The 17,301-nt window shown below is 42.9% G+C and overlaps 1 protein-coding gene across 1 annotated transcript; it reads right to left on the bottom strand.

Moving 5' to 3' along the window:
• Positions 1–535: 535 nt before the first annotated feature.
• Positions 536–17,289, bottom strand: TNFRSF1B (TNF receptor superfamily member 1B). Its single transcript, XM_009095723.4, has 10 exons — positions 17,116–17,289; positions 11,835–11,937; positions 6,304–6,432; positions 5,086–5,235; positions 4,251–4,344; positions 3,981–4,168; positions 3,176–3,250; positions 2,586–2,623; positions 1,778–2,045; positions 536–1,224 (listed from the first exon to the last, which is right to left on the bottom strand). The coding sequence occupies exons 1-10, from the start codon at positions 17,239–17,241 to the stop codon at positions 926–928; spliced, it is 1,470 nt and encodes a 489-aa protein (XP_009093971.3). The 5' UTR covers positions 17,242–17,289; the 3' UTR covers positions 536–925.
• Positions 17,290–17,301: the final 12 nt, after the last annotated feature.

Below are 17,301 nucleotides of genomic sequence, written 5' to 3'. Positions count from 1 at the left end.
TAAATTCCATTTCTTACAGATGATGCTCTGCCACCTGAGGGCAATGAGCTATCTGGCAAAGATAATCACAGGGATCTGCTCTAATAGTCACTGAACACAGGGAAAATATTTTGGATTTATGGTTTACCTCAAAAATGAGGTCAGGATCAACTGGGGAAGCATGTCACCTCAGCCAGGACACAAAGGTGATGAACTCTAGAGTTGTCAACAAAAGGAACTTACTTCCTACTCCAAGATAACAACAGTTCAGTCTAGGTTTTCCCTTCTAAAACCAAATGAACTATGTACAGGCAATGAAATGCTGTTGTTTAGACTGAAAAAGTTTTAAAAAGTTTTTTTAGTTGTAAAAAAAAGCTTGTGTAAAAGATTTCACTTTCTGATATCCTATATGTACTTAAGAAATTGGTCTGCTAATGAGAAAAAAAACAAGTGAATAATAATAAAAGAAATATCCAGGAGGATGAGGGAAAGTATGACAACTAAAATATGGGATAGGAACTGATATCTTTAAAATTTAAATCAAATAGATGATTCCTGAGCATTGAAAGAATGATAATTTAATTCCAGTCCCTTAGAAGTACTGGTCACAGCCATGTTCTTGGCACCAGGCAGACCTTGAATAAAAGTCATCATCACAAGAAGTCTCAAGAGAAAACTTAATGGCACAAAGTTTGAAAAATATTCCTTTTCAAGTCTGATCAAGGTCCTCTTAGGCAGGAGTTGGCCATTCGATTTTAAAAAGTTTCAATGCTTTTTCTTTTAAGCTGCAAAGCAACAGAAGACAGTAAAAAGCATCAGTGTCTATATTCATCTGAAATGTCAAATCTCTGTAAGAAAGCTACATTTACCATAATGTTTGTTTTATAAGATGAGAGGTGGTTTGATTAATTTTATCAGTCAGTCAGCATATGATCTGTCATTTCCTTTAACTGGTTTTCATCCCAGCATCTTGAATACCTAGGGGAACCTTCTTTTCTTCTGGAAGTAAGTCTTGAAGTAAATTGTCCTCATTTTCCACTGCCATGTGAATTTCGGTTTCTTTGTTCAAGGCATTTTCTTCTTTTGAAAGGAAGGTCTCTTCCCCTGCTGGGGAACCCCAGGGAGTGTGCCCATAATCCCTGCTGGTTGAACTCCTCTGCTCAGGGCACTGGGAGCTGCAGTCTGGTCTACACAATTTAACAATGCACGTCACATTCACCTGCGTTCCTCCGTTACCAGAATGTTCTGTCAAATAAACACAAAACACAGAAGAATTACACCACAACAGGGCAGCTGGATTCTTTATCCAGCTCTTTGACTTACAGTTCAAATAGACACTAAATATCTTTTTGCTTCACTTAATTTAGCCAAACTGGTTGAGTTGGTTCTGTAATATTTTGGTACCATGAAATCCACGTATCTCTCCAGAAATAAAAAGGCTACCAAAATTAGTGCAGAGACCTGGATTGCAAACAATTCCTTGCCCATCTGTTGTTATTTCAAATGCTTTAGACAATGTTCTTTTGTAACTGCTCCCTTTGGCTTCTACTCCCACTCACAGGTAAGTGCCAACCACCTGATCCCCTAGCCCCTAAATACCTGTTTGTCCACTGAGGAAACTCTCTTTTCTATTTCAGGATGGCAACTTAAAACAATCATTTTTTCTTTTCAAAAGTTACTGAATTTTCTCTCTGCTGAACAGGACTCAGATGTTTTATCCTGCCATTTAAACTTCTCCTAAAAAGACTCATAATTGATAAATTTCAAGAGGTTCTGGATCATTCAGAATCATTACTACCTGAACTCATAGAGCTGTGTCTGTCTCCACTCAGGCACTGAGAACCTTCAGAAGGTGAATGTTGCTGCTGAAATCCTCCTGAGTTTTTATTTTCATAATTCTCTTTACTTATTACACTGATGGTTGCAGATCCAGTTGGATTCAGGATACTACTGCTGGACCCAGAAGTTTCCAAGAGATGCTGTTGTTCCTGTTCAGAATTCCTGGAGTTCTGCAATTCTGTATCTTTGACTTTTTTGTCACACTGTTTTTCTGGAGGGGAAAAAGGCTGGAACATTTGCAGAGAAATGCAAAATGTTAATATTAAAAAAGAATAAAAACAAACAAGCAACCCACTAGCAAAGAACTGGTCAGTATTTTGGCAGCTAAAGAAACCACTGATGATTGGAACTAGAGGAGCTTTAATGTCCCTCCCAATCCAAGCCATTCTATAATTATTTTCATTTGCATAGTGATGGGTGCAAGTAAAGTCCATGACAGCTCATTAGGGGTTCAACAAAATGAACCCATTTCCTGAAGGCACCCACAGCACTACTCTGATTACTTAGGGACCAAATTTAGTTTTCAAATTTAGTTATCAAAACCCTCCCTGGGTTTTACTGCTGTTTTTAGTCTCACATAGAGAGGGTGGGACATGATCTGGGATATATAAGGTACATCTTACGCCCTAGCTTGGGGACCAAACCACCCTGTTCTCACTCCAGTTTTCCTGCTGCTGTGCAGTTTTCTTCTGCTTGTAATTAGGTGAGAGTTTATGATTTCTGTGTAACTTTTAAAGAAATGGAAGAGATGGAAAGAGAGGACTCACCAAATCTGCTTCTGTAGCTGCTGCAGAGTACACAAGGGCTGCCAGTGAGCAAAGACAGTTTATTAGCACCCAAACCTGACCCATTTGCAACAGCTGCACCCTAAACTAGGCTGAGTGATCCCCTGCACCTAGAATAAACTTCAAATATACATTTATTACACACAGTTTGAAAACACTGAAACCTGTATTGCATTAATTTTGTGACTTAAATTTAGCCAGGAAACAAAGAGAAGCCTCAGCATTAATTCATAATTTTTCTTATATAGTGTCAGTGAGAAAAGGTATTGATGACAATAAACCACATTCATGTCTGTTTAATTATAACACTTGAAATTGTCTAATATTTAAATGATGAAGTACCAAATATTTAACAAGCTTAAGCAGAAGCACAACTGTTGCACAGTTATCCAACTCCAAGGCTTTGTGTATTTAGACAATTACCTAAAATCTGAGGAACCAGACAGATTTGAAGAAAGCTGGCATCTTCTAAGACACTAATTTCAGTCAAACACCAGGCTCAGGTTAATGGGAAATAAGGCAACACTTTGCAGTTTTTACAGATTTGCTTGTTTTCACTTCATGAATCTTACCTTTTCTTTTTGAGACTAAGCAATACCCCAAAATACCAATTATCAGGATCAAAAACAATGGCCCTGCTACTGCTCCTGAAAATAAATAAAAAGAAGACATTATTTAGCAGCTTGATCTAATAAAGGATTTAATTAGAAAAAGGTAGTTTTGCAGTTTCTGAGCATTGCTACAAAAGCTAAATTTACAAGTATAGTGTATGTCTGACATTCACATTTGTCAGACACCAAGGTCAGACACCAAGGTCTCATTTCAGTCACCACCACTTCATAAAACTGAATTCTCCTCTCCTGAAAAGTGAGGACAGACTTTTGGCCTTGGTCACAAAAGGTATTTCTCTGGGCAAGCAAGAGTTTGTCACATACAAGGCCAAGTAGCTCAAAATGTTCCTAAACATCTCTGCCTTCTGCATGGGCTGTGAACAGGAGAGAGCACATCCACACCTGGGAATGCTATCAGGACCTTCTGTCTGACAAAAGACTCACAGACCTCTCACCAGGTCAGGTTTGACTCAGTCCAGAATTTAAGATACAAACTTTTCTACCAACTATAGCAGCAATTATCAGGAAATGCCTTGTATAATCTAGTTTGGGGTTTCTTAGAAATATTTCCAGATTTACAAGGACCACAGAAGGCAGATTGCCAGGTAAAAATGCAGTTCACTACAAGCTGTGTCACATTGAATTACCTGAGCTCTTCTGAGGTTCTGTTTGGGTACAGGTGACTGGTTTTAGAAAGACACTGAGAACTAACTATAAGCTTGGTTCCTGAGTAGATAAAAGTGACTTTAAATGAGTTAAATCTCACCAGTGATGTGGGACAGGTCAGGTATAGAGTTTAACATGACAGGTTGAGTTATTATTTCAGCTTTGTGGGAAGCTGGGCTTTGGGTGACAAGTAGGTTCAAAATGGTGTGAGGCAGAACTGTGGCTGTTCCTGAGCCACTGCAAACAGTGTCATTCCTGCTGTTCCCAGGGACAGCCACTGATTTACAGCTGCAAGAGACAAAAAGAGAAGTTAGGAACAACAGAAAGCCCTGCACAGTTAAGGCTGCTGTAGGACAGAACACTGGCTCACATGGTATGGGGTGTGCAGCTGGTGCTGTAGGATTCCTCAGGGGAAAACGTGCCAGGAGGACAAGGTTCACATTCTGTGTCTGTGCTGTCTGTCCCTTTAAACAAAGAGGGAAACTCCAGTTATTGATCTGGTGAGGAACGAGAATGAATAATCAGGGTCTGCAAGAGATCTAGCAGTGATACAGCAGCAGTGCAAAAATGCAGTCTATAAGTGTCACAGAAGACATCCACTTGATGCACCCAGCCCGAAGAAAAGATTACCAGCTGTAAGTTTGGTGCCATTAAAGGCTCAAATGTGGTGCTGCAGACAAAGCTGAGCTTTTCACTGCACTGACTACCATACTGTTGAGCTCTGCATCTTCTCAAAATTATTCCTAATTTTTTAAAAATATTTAGTGTTTTGTATATTTATTAAATGATTTATCATTTTGAGACAGATGCATTATCAGGGTGGTAGATTCCATCAACCAATAAAACCAGATCAATTCTGCAGGACAGCATAGAGTCATCATTCTTTACTGTACCCAAAATTCCACCTGAAGCCCTTTTTCAAGGATTTAAGGGGTGATTAAGTGGTCTTGGATCTCAGTCACTTGTACAGAATAAATAACCCAGTAGAGCAAAACGAAGATTAAGTTGGATTGGGAACTTTATGATATATGGCAGTAAGAAATTGCAACATGTTGTCACTTTGGATATACCTCTGGAGAATACTGATACTCTGGTTAGTGCCCCCTTGCTTAGAATGTAAAAATAAACCCTAAAAGGAATGTACAGTCATAGGGAATTAGGCCAGAGTAATTGTGCAGTAAGCAGAGTGTTCAAATTCAAATTACCTCTTCTGGAAACCCGGTAGCCTTTGCCACATTTTTTATGTGTTCTACACATTTCACAGTACTCATCCAGCTTGGAAATACAGTACTTGTGGGATGGGCAGCTACAGATCCTGTCCTGGGATCTAGTACATGTTTGATTCTGTACAAGCCCTGGTTTTAAAACAAAAACAAAGCAAGAAGTCATTCGCAACATTTAAAATCACAGCCTGCAATGTTTTAAGTGAACATGAGGTGATGTTCACATACAAGTTTTTGGGCTTGTATAGCACCATAAACCAAATGTGTTATATGCCCCAATGTCTGCATTTTCAGAAGAGTTTTTTCTCTCTCGGCAAGGAGAAATTTGCACCTGCAGAGTGCACATTTAAAACTCTGTGCCTGCAGTTGTGTTATATTTTGTCATAACCCCAATCGTGGCCATTTGTGTTCATCACTGCCATACCTGGGGGCCACACTGAGATGTGCAGATCATGTCACTGTATTGAATATGTTTGGAGATTTTACTACAGATATTTTCATATTGTAATTAACCAGCTTTGTAAGATTATCTATTTAGACAAGACCAAGGGTCCTTTCAACTTAGACTGTATCCTTAAAACTTCCTTCTCAGTGAATCAAGTACATAATGTTCTACACCAATTTCCATTAGCAATGATGGAGAACAGCATGGCTGAGTTCATTAAAGCAGGGGATCTATTAGCCCAAAGTCCAGGTGTTGGTACAACGTTCTACCTTAGGTACTGTAAGCTGCTTCAGTGAACAGAACCAGTGTGCTCTCACTGACTGCTGCTTTGCAAAATAAACCCATGTTTATTTTGCAAAATAAACCCATGTTTGCTGTTGTCACTTCAGCAGACAAAATGAGAAATGACAGGATGCTGGAAATGTAATTATCCATTTACCCATGTCCAAGTCAGCTGTTACGGTCTCTTGATGGGATAAGGAGGAGCTCATTCTACTGATGGCATTTGGAATATTTTAGTGATGTAGTGCCTTAGTTTTTAATAATGTAAGATTGGTGTCTCATTTTTAGGACTTAAAAAGAAAAAGTGCCAGCGCTCCCTGCAAGATTTTTCCTTGATTCCTATCCCTAAATCTTACACATTCCAAAAGCATGAGGCCTATACAAGTGATTGACAAAATCTCCTGGTTTTCTTAGGAGAAAAAGTTAAACCAAGCCCAGTCTTTGAGCAAGCCTCTTTACTAATCCAAGCCTACCTTTCCTGCAGGGTGGTGAGCAGGCAAAGCACTGTGGAGAATGATTCCAGATGGCTGTGTATGTTTTAGGTCTGCAGGGGCTGCACTTGGTGTCCACGGTGTGACTGCAGCTCCCTGTCCTATACTGACCTATTAAAAAAAAATAACCCAAACCAAATCAGAGAAATCATCTCACTGGAAAAGATCACTAGGAATTAAGTCTCAGTCTGAGCTGTAGAATGCTTTCTCTTCACTGAGATTATCAGACTGGTATCATACACCACACATTGATGTAGAGGACTACATGTCTCTACAGGGAAGGTCTGATTTATGTCCATCCATGTTTGACCCCTTTTCCTACACTTGGTTCAGTGATTCCAGACACATTCAAAACAAGGCAGCCTCAATCCTGAACAAAACCCCTCAGCACATATTAGGTGCAGTTACCACAATAAAAAACCCAAATATTTTACCTTTGCAGAAGCAAGGTTTTGTGGTGAACACGTGGAGGTGTTTCACAGCCAAAGTCAGGCACGTGCCAGAATGATGGAGGTGTTTCACAGCCAAAGTCAGGCACGTGCCAGAATGATGTGCCTGAGTGAGACCCTTGCTGCTACTACAGGCAGAGGAGGGCAAGGTCAAGTAACATCACAAACAGGCCTGAATTAGAACTTCTCCACTTGTCAATGTGAAAGGGACACGAGCCCACTCTTTCTCCCTCACCTCTCCAGCCAGCCCTAACAGAGCCAAGCAGGGAGTTTCTGAAACTACTGGAGGCTGATGGGGAAGGAGTCCACAACACTGCCTTGGAGGGAAAACCCCGAAGGTGTTACCCTCCCTTGTAATGGTGGGGAAAAGGACTTCTGCCAGCATGCCTTTCTGTTAGAAACAAATTCTATGTATCCCCTTGGCCTTCCCCCTCACTCTACCCCTGTGCCCTGAGCCCATTTGTCCTGGTGCTCCACCCCAGCCCCTGCCTCCCCTGTATAAGCCTGTACCCTCTGACCATCTGGAGCTCTCTCCCCTGCACTTTGGCCACAATAACCCCCTGCAACGTTGCAGGCTGGGAACGGCGTGGCTGGACAGTGCTCAGGTGGAAAGGGACCTGGGGGTGCTGGTTGACAGTCGGCTGAACATGAGCCAACAGTGTGCCCAGGTGGCCAAGAAGGCCAATGGCATCCTGGCCAGTATAAGGAATAGTGTGGCCAGCAGGAGCAAGGCTAAGTTAGGGGTGAAGTCAGTAGCCCAGCTGAGGTGCATGTACACCAATGCACGCAGCTTGGGCAACAAACAAGAAGAGCTGGAGGCCATGGTGCAACTGCAGAGCTATGATTTAGTTGCCATCACGGAAACATGGTGGGATGACTCACATGGCTGGAGCGCTGTACTGGATGGCTACAAGCTCTTCAGAAGAGACAGGAAAGGAAGAAGAGGTAGAGGGGTGGCCCTTTATATTAAGCAGACTTTTGATGCCATAGAAAATGAAACTAAGGAAGATGGAGTTGAATGTCTATGGGTAAGAATTAAGGGGAAGGCCAACAAGGCTGACACCCTGCTGGGAGTCTGATATCGTCCACCCGACCAGGAAGAAGAGGTAGATGACTTATTCTATAAGCAGCTAGGTAATGTTTCAGGATCATCAGCCCTTGTTCTTGTGGGTGACTTCAACCTACCAGACATCTGTTGGGAACTTAATACAGCAGTAAAGAGGCAGTCCAGAAAATTCTTAGAGTGTATGGAGAACAATTTTTTGTCGCAACTGGTGGGTGAACCCACCAGGGGAGGGACTATGTTAGACCTGCTGTTTGCAAATAGAGATGGGCTGGTGGGAGATGTGGTGGTTGGATGTCGCTTGGGGCAGAGTGATCATGAAATCATAGAGTTCTCAATATTTGGTAAAGTCAGGAGGAGCACTAGTAAGACACTTGCATTGGACTTCCGGAGGGCAGACTTTGGCCTGTTTAGGAGACTTATTCAGAGCATCCCTTGGGAGGCAGCCCTTAAAAACAAAGGAGTTCAGGAAGGGTGGGCATGCCTCAAAACAGAGATCTTGAGGGCACAGGAACAGACTGTGTGCCGAAAGATAAGTCAACGTGGTAAACGTCCAGCCTGGCTGGGCAAAGAGGCTTTGAAGGAACTCAGAAATAAAAAGAGGATGTATCAGCTTTGGAAGAAGGGTCAGGTCTCTAAGGAAGTATTCAAGAGTGCTGCTAGAGCATGCAGGAAAAAAATTAGGGAGGCCAAAGCTCAGTTTGAACTTAGAATGGCGACTTCTGTAAAGGACAATAAAAAATGTTTTTACAAATACATTAATGGTAGAAGGAAGGGTAAGACCAGCCTTAGTTCTTTATTGGATAAGGGAGGGAACTTAGTATCTACAGATGAGGAGAAGGCAGAAGTGCCTAATGCCTACTTTGCCTCAGTTTTTAGTGGGAAGATGACTTGCCTTCAAAATATCTGTCTGTCTGGGTTGATTGATGGTGTCAGAGAGCAGAATGGTCTCCCCATTATCCAAGAGGAGACAGTCAAAGAACTATTGAAATGCTTGGATGTTCATAAATCTATGGGACCTGACGGGATCCACCCCAGGGTAATGAGAGAGCTGGCAGATGAGCTTGCAAAGCCACTCTCCATCATTTACCAACAGTCCTGGCTCACTGGTGAGGTTCCGGATGACTGGAAGCTGGCCCACGTGACACCCATTCACAAAAAGGGTGGGAAGGAGGATCCTGGGAATTACAGACCAGTCAGCCTGACCTCAGTCCCTGGCAAGATAATGGAACAGTTTATATTAAGTGCCATCATGCAGAATTTACAGGATGGCCAGGGTATCAGACCCAGTCAGCATGGGTTTGGGAGGGGTAGGTCATGTTTAACCAACCTGGTCACCTTTTATGACCAAGTAACCCACCTAGTGGATGCAGGGAAGGCTGTAGATGTTGTTTATTTGGATTTCAGCAAGGCCTTTGACACTGTCTCCCACAGCACACTCCTAGACAAGCTGCAGCCCGTGACTTGGATAGGAACACTCTGTGCTGGGTTAGGAACTGGCTGGATGGCCGGGCCCAGAGAGTGGTGGTGAATGGTGCTGCATCCAGCTGGTGGCCAGTCACCAGTGGTGTCCCTCAGGGGTCTGTGCTGGGACCAGTTCTGTTTAATATTCTTATTGATGATATGGACGAGGGTTTAGAGTCTTTCATTAGCAAATTTGCAGACGACACTAAGCTGGGAGCATGTGTCGAACTGTTAGAGAGACGGAGGGCTTTGCAGAGGGACTTGGAACGGTTGGATGGATGGGCAGAATGTAATGGGATGAAGTTCAATAAGTCCAAGTGCCGAGTCCTGCACTTTGGCCACAATAACCCCCTGCAGCGTTACAGGCTGGGAACAGCGTGGCTGGACAGTGCTCAGGTGGAAAGGGACCTGGGGGTGCTGGTTGACAGTCGGCTGACATGAGCCAACAGTGTGCCCAGGTGGCCAAGAGGGCCAATGGCATCCTGGCTAGTATCAGGAATAGTGTGGCCAGCAGGAGCAGGGAGGTCATTCTTCCCCTGTACTCGGCACTGGTGAGGCCACACCTGGAGTGCTGTGTCCAGTTCTGGGCCCCTCAGTTTAGGAGGGACATTGAGATGCTTGAGCGTGTCCAGAGGAGAGCAACAAGGCTGGTGAGGGGCTTGGAACACAAACCGTGTGAAGAACGACTGAGGGAGCTGGGGTTGTTCAGCCTGGAGAAAAGGAGACTCAGAGGTGACCTTATCACTCTCTTCACCTTCCTGAAGGGTGGCTGTGGTGAGCTGGGGGTCGGTCTCTTTCTCCGGGCATCAACAGACAGAACAAGAGGACACAGTCTCAAGCTGTGCCAAGGGAGATACAGGCTAGAATTAAGGAGGAAGTTTTTCACAGAAAGAGTGGTCAAATACTGGAATCATCTGCCCAGGGAGGTGGTGGAGTCACCATCCCTGGATGTGTTCAAAAAAAGACTGGATGTGGCACTTAGTGCCATGACCTGGTTGAGCTGTTAGAACATGGGTTGGACTCGATGATCTTAAAGGTCCCTTCCAACCTAGAAATTCTGTGATTCTGTGATTCTGTCTAAGGACATTTCTCCAGGAGTGGCACTATGATCAGCACCCCCTTCCCACCACCACAACTGGCACTCCAGACAAAGTCAAAAACTGTCACAGGTACTTTCTCCAAAGTGTCTGACCACCAGCAGAGTTTGTATTATTCCTCACATTTAGTACAGTGATGGAGCATGTAAATATGAGTTCCAACATTAATTTTGGAGGAAACATCTTAATTGCCATTTCCTGTTCATGTGAAAGGAGAAAGAAGGTAAAAGTCAATGTCTCATATCCTTTACAAAAATATCCTGGAAAACATACTCAGGAAGCAGGAATAACATTGAAAAAAATTTAGAGGTGCTTGGAGAATCTGTTTTTCAAAAGAAGAGGCCCTGGAGGTGTACCAAATTAATTATTTCCAAAGACTTTGTTTTTCCCTGTACTTAATTAAAGTTTTACATTCTGCATCCTACATCTTGCTAATGATCTAGGCTGATTCACTGAACACTACATAACACAACTGAAAAGTTTTACTGGTGAATTCTCATCTTTCATCTGTCATGAACAAAGGAAGTTTGACAGATCTGTCTAGATAATTTCAGTTAATTCAAGAAACTGCAGCTGTTTCAGCAAATACTGATTTCCTGTTTAAACTTCCGGATCTGACAGACACTCAGCACTTATGGAGACAAATTTTCTTTGCTCAGCATGTAAGGAGAAAAAAAAGGCAGGTTTTTTCTGTATCTAATATAATAATATAGTTGCAACTTATTGCAAAAACTCTATGACCAAAATCCCCAAAGAACATTACCATACCCCTCAAAAAACCAATCCCAAATCCCACAGACAATGACTCTGGCTAACTACAGGTCACTTATAATCACTCCTGGAGAGTAAGATGTGACAGCTGAGAGCAGACAGTGTCTGCAGTCCTGTCCCCAGCCTGACAGTGCTCTGCAGTGTCTGATTTACAGTAAAAAACAACAACTCCCTCAATGAGCAAGGACAGAGTGACCTGTCTAATGGAAAGCCCCTTAGATAAGTGATATTATCATAGTACAGAAACCAAGCTTTACTTCATGCCCTGTTTCACAATTTATATTTTTATTAGTGGGCTAGGGTCTGTGTTGCGTACTTTTTGCAATTCCCTTAGTGAGCTGCTGCTTCCCCTCCAATGTTGACTAAAATTACTTAAATTACTTTAATGAACACCTCATGCAGAGCTGTGCTTACACAAGCTCAGAAACAACCTCCTGGTAAGCCCCAGCCCAGTCCACCTTGTAGGAGAATTCCAGTTCTGATGGACAGGGAGTCTCTTTTGCAGGTCTTTTGCAGTCATAGTGTTTTGTTGTCTTCGCTGAGGAAGAATGCATTACAACTGCAAAAATCTGATGCACTTTAAATGTATAAATAATCAAAATACACTGTGATCATCTGAAAACTGAGTGAATTTGGCTCTGTAAAGTAATAGTTTGTATGAAAACCTACCTGGAGGGCACTGGCTGCAGCATTTATTAAGTTCTTCATCATAGAATTCAGTGCTGGGATCGTTGCATTGTGCAAGCTGTGGTGTGTAAGGTAATGAATATTCCTAGGAGAAATCAAGGGGAAGTCATGAGTCCACTCTGATCCTGAATTAGAGACTCAAAAGAGACAAATACCTAAAGAGCAGTGCAATTACAAGCACCTTCCTTTCCAAAGCACCCGTGTAGCTCCAGTGGAACGGCACAGAGCAGATCTGGAGGCTGCAGGGCCATGAACAGCTAACGAGCTGCATGTGACCGTTTTGAGGATCCTGTTTTCCAAAGATCCACCACCACAAACAAAGGGATTTCTCCAGGTTTTAGGTTCAAAAGAGTGCAGTGGAACTACGGGATTAGCATCACAGCCAGTCACTACTGCATCCCCCAAACCAAAGGGCTGAGTGCCTCATCCTCAGCTGCCATGGCTCAAACAACAGCTGACAAAACACCAGAGAAGCCTAAATTTCTACCTGTGGGCTTGAGGGAGAAACATTTACTATAAAGTGGCTCAAAAACTTCCGTAAATCTTTCCAGAGAAAAGGGGAAAAGGCTTTTATCTTTCCAGATACTCTGTGATTCCTTCCTGAGCAAGAAAGGCCTTGATGTTTTGAAATGATGTCTCCAAAATCTGCACGGCTGCTTCTGAGAAGCAGCACCTTTGCAGAAGGTGCAGACAAATACACAGGTTAAATGCATTAGAGACAACCATGAAATACAGGGTGCCTCATTTCAGCTCACACTGATCAGCACAGCTCGATGAACAAGTGTCAAATTATTTAATGACTGACCAACGATTTTGAAAGGGAAAAACATATCATTTAAAAAGGGCTCCTGTTAGGTAGGACAAGCGTAGGAGTTTCCTGCTAGACCAAAAAGGCACTGTTAAAAAAGGATGTGGCACTGCTCAGCTTTAAGGCATCACTGCAGTCTGAAGAGATTCCTCCATGCATGATCTACACACATTAAGAGGAATCATCACTAAAATGAGAAGTCAAAACAGGAACACAATCTTGGGAGGCCGGTAATGAAAATATCCTTCCGCCTTACTGAAAAACATCTTGAATATCTATTGTGGCTTTACGTTACCGACAAAGGAGATTAATGGTTCCCACCCTCTGCAATTGCTTAAAGGAATTCAGCATTTCTTATGCAGCTCATTGAAATATTCTACCTCTCATTTAGCTGTGATCAGAAACAGGATTTTGCCAACCTACTCAATGGTCAGTGTCAAAAAAAACCCTTTTCTGAGAATGTGAAGGCAGAGAAAAGTCTAGAAATCATAGGATGGACCGTGATAAATCATCCTGTTTGCAAACTTGAGCTGACACTAAAATTTGATGAAGGAGAAAAGGGCTCTGCTCTCACCAAAATTATTTTTCATTAAGTTACTTTTTTATTAGAAGAGGAAAGATCAAGTGTTGTCATCCCGTTTTTGCAGTCACTATGATCAACCTCATTAAAACAAGCAGTTGAGAGCCTTTTCAAAACATAAGGCTTTGCTGCAAGAGCAGACACGGGGGAAAAAAAGGAGAAATACAATAAACCACATCACAAATGACCCTGCTGGTGAGGTTTCCTGGACTAAAAAAATAAAAGAAAAGTTCTTATCTCATGCTCTTCCCTGTCTGTTGTAAATCCTGCCCTGTGAGCTGCAGACACAGGAAAACCTGTCAGTTGCTGGGTTCACAGCTGTTTCTCTGAAGTTGTGCTTGGAAGGATCTCTCTGCTGTCTGATACAATCTCCCTGAAATTTTATCTGATGAGCTGCGGCTCTCAGTGAATTATAATTGACAATTTCTTCCCAAATCTCCTCAAAGAACATTATGGGAAACTGAAAGGGAGTTGTGACTGGCTTAGACCCAATTTACACACACACAGAGCCACACACACGTGCTCAGCTTGGTTTGCCCTGGAAGGATTCCATTCCTTTAGTAGACCCCAATTTTTTAGCAGTGTCACCAATCCTAAAGTCTGAGTTGGGCCACCTAAGATTTCTGTCTGGCATCCAGATGCATTGGCTACTTTGGACTGGAAGACTGATGAGTAGAGGCCAGATTCTATGTCACAATCCTTGCACTTTGTTAGTGTTTGTATCTCCCACAAGACCTTCTTTTATCCTGGTTTTACTGTGATTCAGTGTTCCACAAGCAGATTGTGTGAGGGGAAACCAAGCTGATGCTGCACATTTTGCATTACAGGCTCAGAACTTCTCAGTCTAGGTAAGCCTAAGGGCAGCTGACTTAAAAGAAATTTATAAGGACAAAATGAAGACTTTGGAGGACTTCACTTAATTTACCAGGTACAAGAAGAAATAAAATGCCTCCTCTGTCTATCAGGAGAGGCACAAACATTCTTAAACATGAAATTTAGTCTAGCTCTATGCACATCAAATTAAGCAATGCATTTTGGCATAGAAATCAGTAAACTGTGTTTGCCTTTGGCTTCATAACTCACTAGGGAGATTTTTGCAATGCCTCTGCATTAAGCAATAACTAAGAAGTTGCACACACAAAGTCAGTGACTCCAGACTCTCTGGAGTTCCTGCATTCTTGGATCATTTTCCTGTTTGCACTGCAGATATTACTGTACAGGTGACCTAATTTGTCCCTGGAGAAGAGTGGGCTAACAGTAATCTCCACACCAACAGAAAGGGCTTTATGTGTAATTAAATTTAAGTATCTTAAATAATAAAAATAAAACATGTTAGGACAATGGATGAATCTATAAAAATCCATTCATATAACACTCATTTTCATCTTCATTTTTGTTTTCACTCAAGGCCATTTAAACAAAGATTTATAAGTATGTATTTTAATCCTAATTCACATGTCTACATTGATCTCCTCTTCATACATTTGCCTTCAAACTTAAGCTGTCAGTCAGAGGAGTCTGCAGAGGAACCACATTTGGGTACAATGTTCTTCACATGTGAAACCACAATGAAGTCACTGAGGTCTCTGGTGTAACATCTGTTTCTATGGAAAGAACTTGAGGTACACAGACACTATCTGCTGACCTACCAGACCTGCTGGAGGCAGGAAAAAACAGAATTCTGTCTGAAATATTTCAACTTCTCATTTAAAAACAAATTCTGTTGAAGTTTAGTTACCAGTTACTTCTGTTGAAGTTTAGATACCAGCATCACCCAAATCAGCTGGAGTTGTATCAGGCCCTACCAACTTCACTCAAACTATGAAGTTTCTTTCAAAGCTGCTGTGCTGCACAATCTCTCAAAGACTCTGGTCCATTATGTGAATTATTTTCCCATCCTATGTCACACTTTCCTTCTGTACAGCAGGAGTCCTTGCACAGCCACACACCAGCAGATTTACAGTTCCACATCCCCTCTCCCTGAGGAAACAGTGCCTGTTTTCTGACTGCCAGGAATTCTGCTTCAGTGCCACTCACCACCAGAATATGAAACCACCTTCCCAGACTGAGAAAGCAGGGGGTGCACAGAACATGGAAGCTCTTCACAACAGGCAAAAATTATATTAGTCCAAGTCTGTAGGAAGATAAGGTATATTTTATCATATATGTATTTGGAAAAACATACATATTTCACCAGTTCTTCTCTTTGAAAGCATCAGGCTGTTACTGATAAGCTTGGTGATTTAATTGTTCAAAATGGCAAAAATAATGTTCAGTTCCTGTGTCCAACACAGGGACTGAGGCTGGGAACTTTCAGAGACTTCCAGATGAATGAGAAAAATCCCAAGAAGTGTCACTGAAGAACTATTGCTTTGACAGTTTGTCTCCTCAAAAATAAAGTAAGTTTTCTGTAACAAATCACTGTTAAAAATTGATGTAACAGGCATGGGGTTTTTCCAGTTCTGTGGCAGGTGTGGTATCACTGAAACTACTGTATTTGTTTCTCTAACTACATATAAGCTTTTCCTTATTTTGTCACAGTGCAAAAAGTGATGCTGAAAGTTTCTGTCATTATTTCCATCATTCTGTTTCAGTCATATTTAGAGTGAGAGAGCTAATTCCTTTTGAACCACAGCCCCTTGCTCAACATGAAACATGGCAAACTTGAATTCTAGTGATAAGTTCTGCTGCAATCCTGGGACTGTCCCTTCTCTGTCTGCTTTTTCCAATCCACTGCAAGGTGTCCAGTAAATCAGGTTCAAAACACTCTCACCTTAAAACCAGAGCTGAATTAAAAATGAGTGAGAAACAGTTAAAATTATTATTTTCATATATTACCAGCTCACTGTAGCACCTCATACTCCTGAAAAGACCACTGTGCCATTCCAGGTGCAATACACATTCTGACCCTCACCTGATTTCACTGAACCTTTGCTTACCCAGTCTAAATTCCTATGATTAAATAAACATGTAAATAACATAAATATCCCATAAGAACACAGTGACCTGGACATCTCAGCAACACTTCCATATTTATCACAATCCTGAACATTTTAAAACCAGACAGAAAAGTGCTATCAATACACCAGACCAGAAAACACTGAGTAGAAGAAAAACAGATCCCAGGGAGCTCTTTGGCTGGCACAGTTACAAACCCTCAGTGCCAGACAGTGCTGCAGCAGCTGGAAAAGGAACAGGACAGCCACTGCTGCAGTGGAGGGGAACAGCAACAGCTGCAGCACATCAGATCTTCATGCAAATTAAAAGGTTTTCCTATTTAAATAGGGAAGAGTTCTAGGGAGCCAATGGAGCACAAGTTCTTCCTGTGTAAACAATGTCATATAGGTTTGGGTTTACACTCTGCACTAGCCAGGATGCTCGCCACGGTTTTCACAAATATTCAAATAAGCCTGGAAAATCAACTTATTTCCGCTGAAAATCCGGGAAAAATTATTAGTCATTCCTTTGGGAAGCCAAGTAACAACACCACAGACAAAGGCTGAGCTTTGAAGTTTAAAGAGCGAGACTTGAGATTGCTGTGAAGATCACGGTGAATCCAGCCCAAGCCCGGGGGCACGGAGGTGACAAGGAACAGACAGGCGACAAGGGACAGGTGACAAGGGACAGATAGGCGACAAGGGACAGGTGACAAGGGACAGGAGACAAGGGGCAGGTGACAAGGGATAGTTGACAAGGGACTGGTAAAAAGGGACAAGGGGCGAACAGGTGACAAATGGAAGGCACACGGAGCAGTGAGACGCTGCCTCCAGAGCGGCATCACCAGGCGATGCCCGCCCGCCTTCCCCCGGGGCGCTCCCGCATCCCCGGAGCAGCGCCCCGGGAGCAGCGCCCCTGCCCCGCCCGGCCCCGCTCACCCGCCCGGCCGCAGTGCCCATCAGCGAGGACATCAACACCGGGATCAACGCCGGGATCAGCGCCGGGATCAGCGCCGGGATCAGCGCCGGGATGGGCTCCAGGAGCAGCGCCCGGAGCGGCCCCATCGCCGCCGAGCTCGGCCCCGGCCCCGCAGACGCCGCCCCGGCGGATGCGGCTCCCCCGCC

This window comes from Serinus canaria, chromosome 21 (assembly GCF_022539315.1).
Source record: "Serinus canaria isolate serCan28SL12 chromosome 21, serCan2020, whole genome shotgun sequence".
NCBI classification, from domain to species: domain Eukaryota; kingdom Metazoa; phylum Chordata; class Aves; order Passeriformes; family Fringillidae; genus Serinus; species Serinus canaria.
Note: the sequence above shows the minus strand (reverse complement) of the source record. Positions and strands in the feature narration are given on the sequence as shown.

Bases quoted from the DNA above. Each gene is read 5' to 3' on its own strand.
- TNFRSF1B (XM_009095723.4), bottom strand. From the start codon at position 17,241: ATGGGGCCGCTCCGGGCGCTGCTCCTGGAGCCCATCCCGGCGCTGATC. The intron at 3,251-3,980 runs GTGAGATTTAAC...ATTTATTTTCAG, and splicing joins TGACCTGTCCCACATCACTG to GAGCAGTAGCAGGGCCATTG. The intron at 2,624-3,175 runs GTAAGATTCATG...GCTCACTGGCAG, and splicing joins CTTAGTCTCAAAAAGAAAAG to CCCTTGTGTACTCTGCAGCA.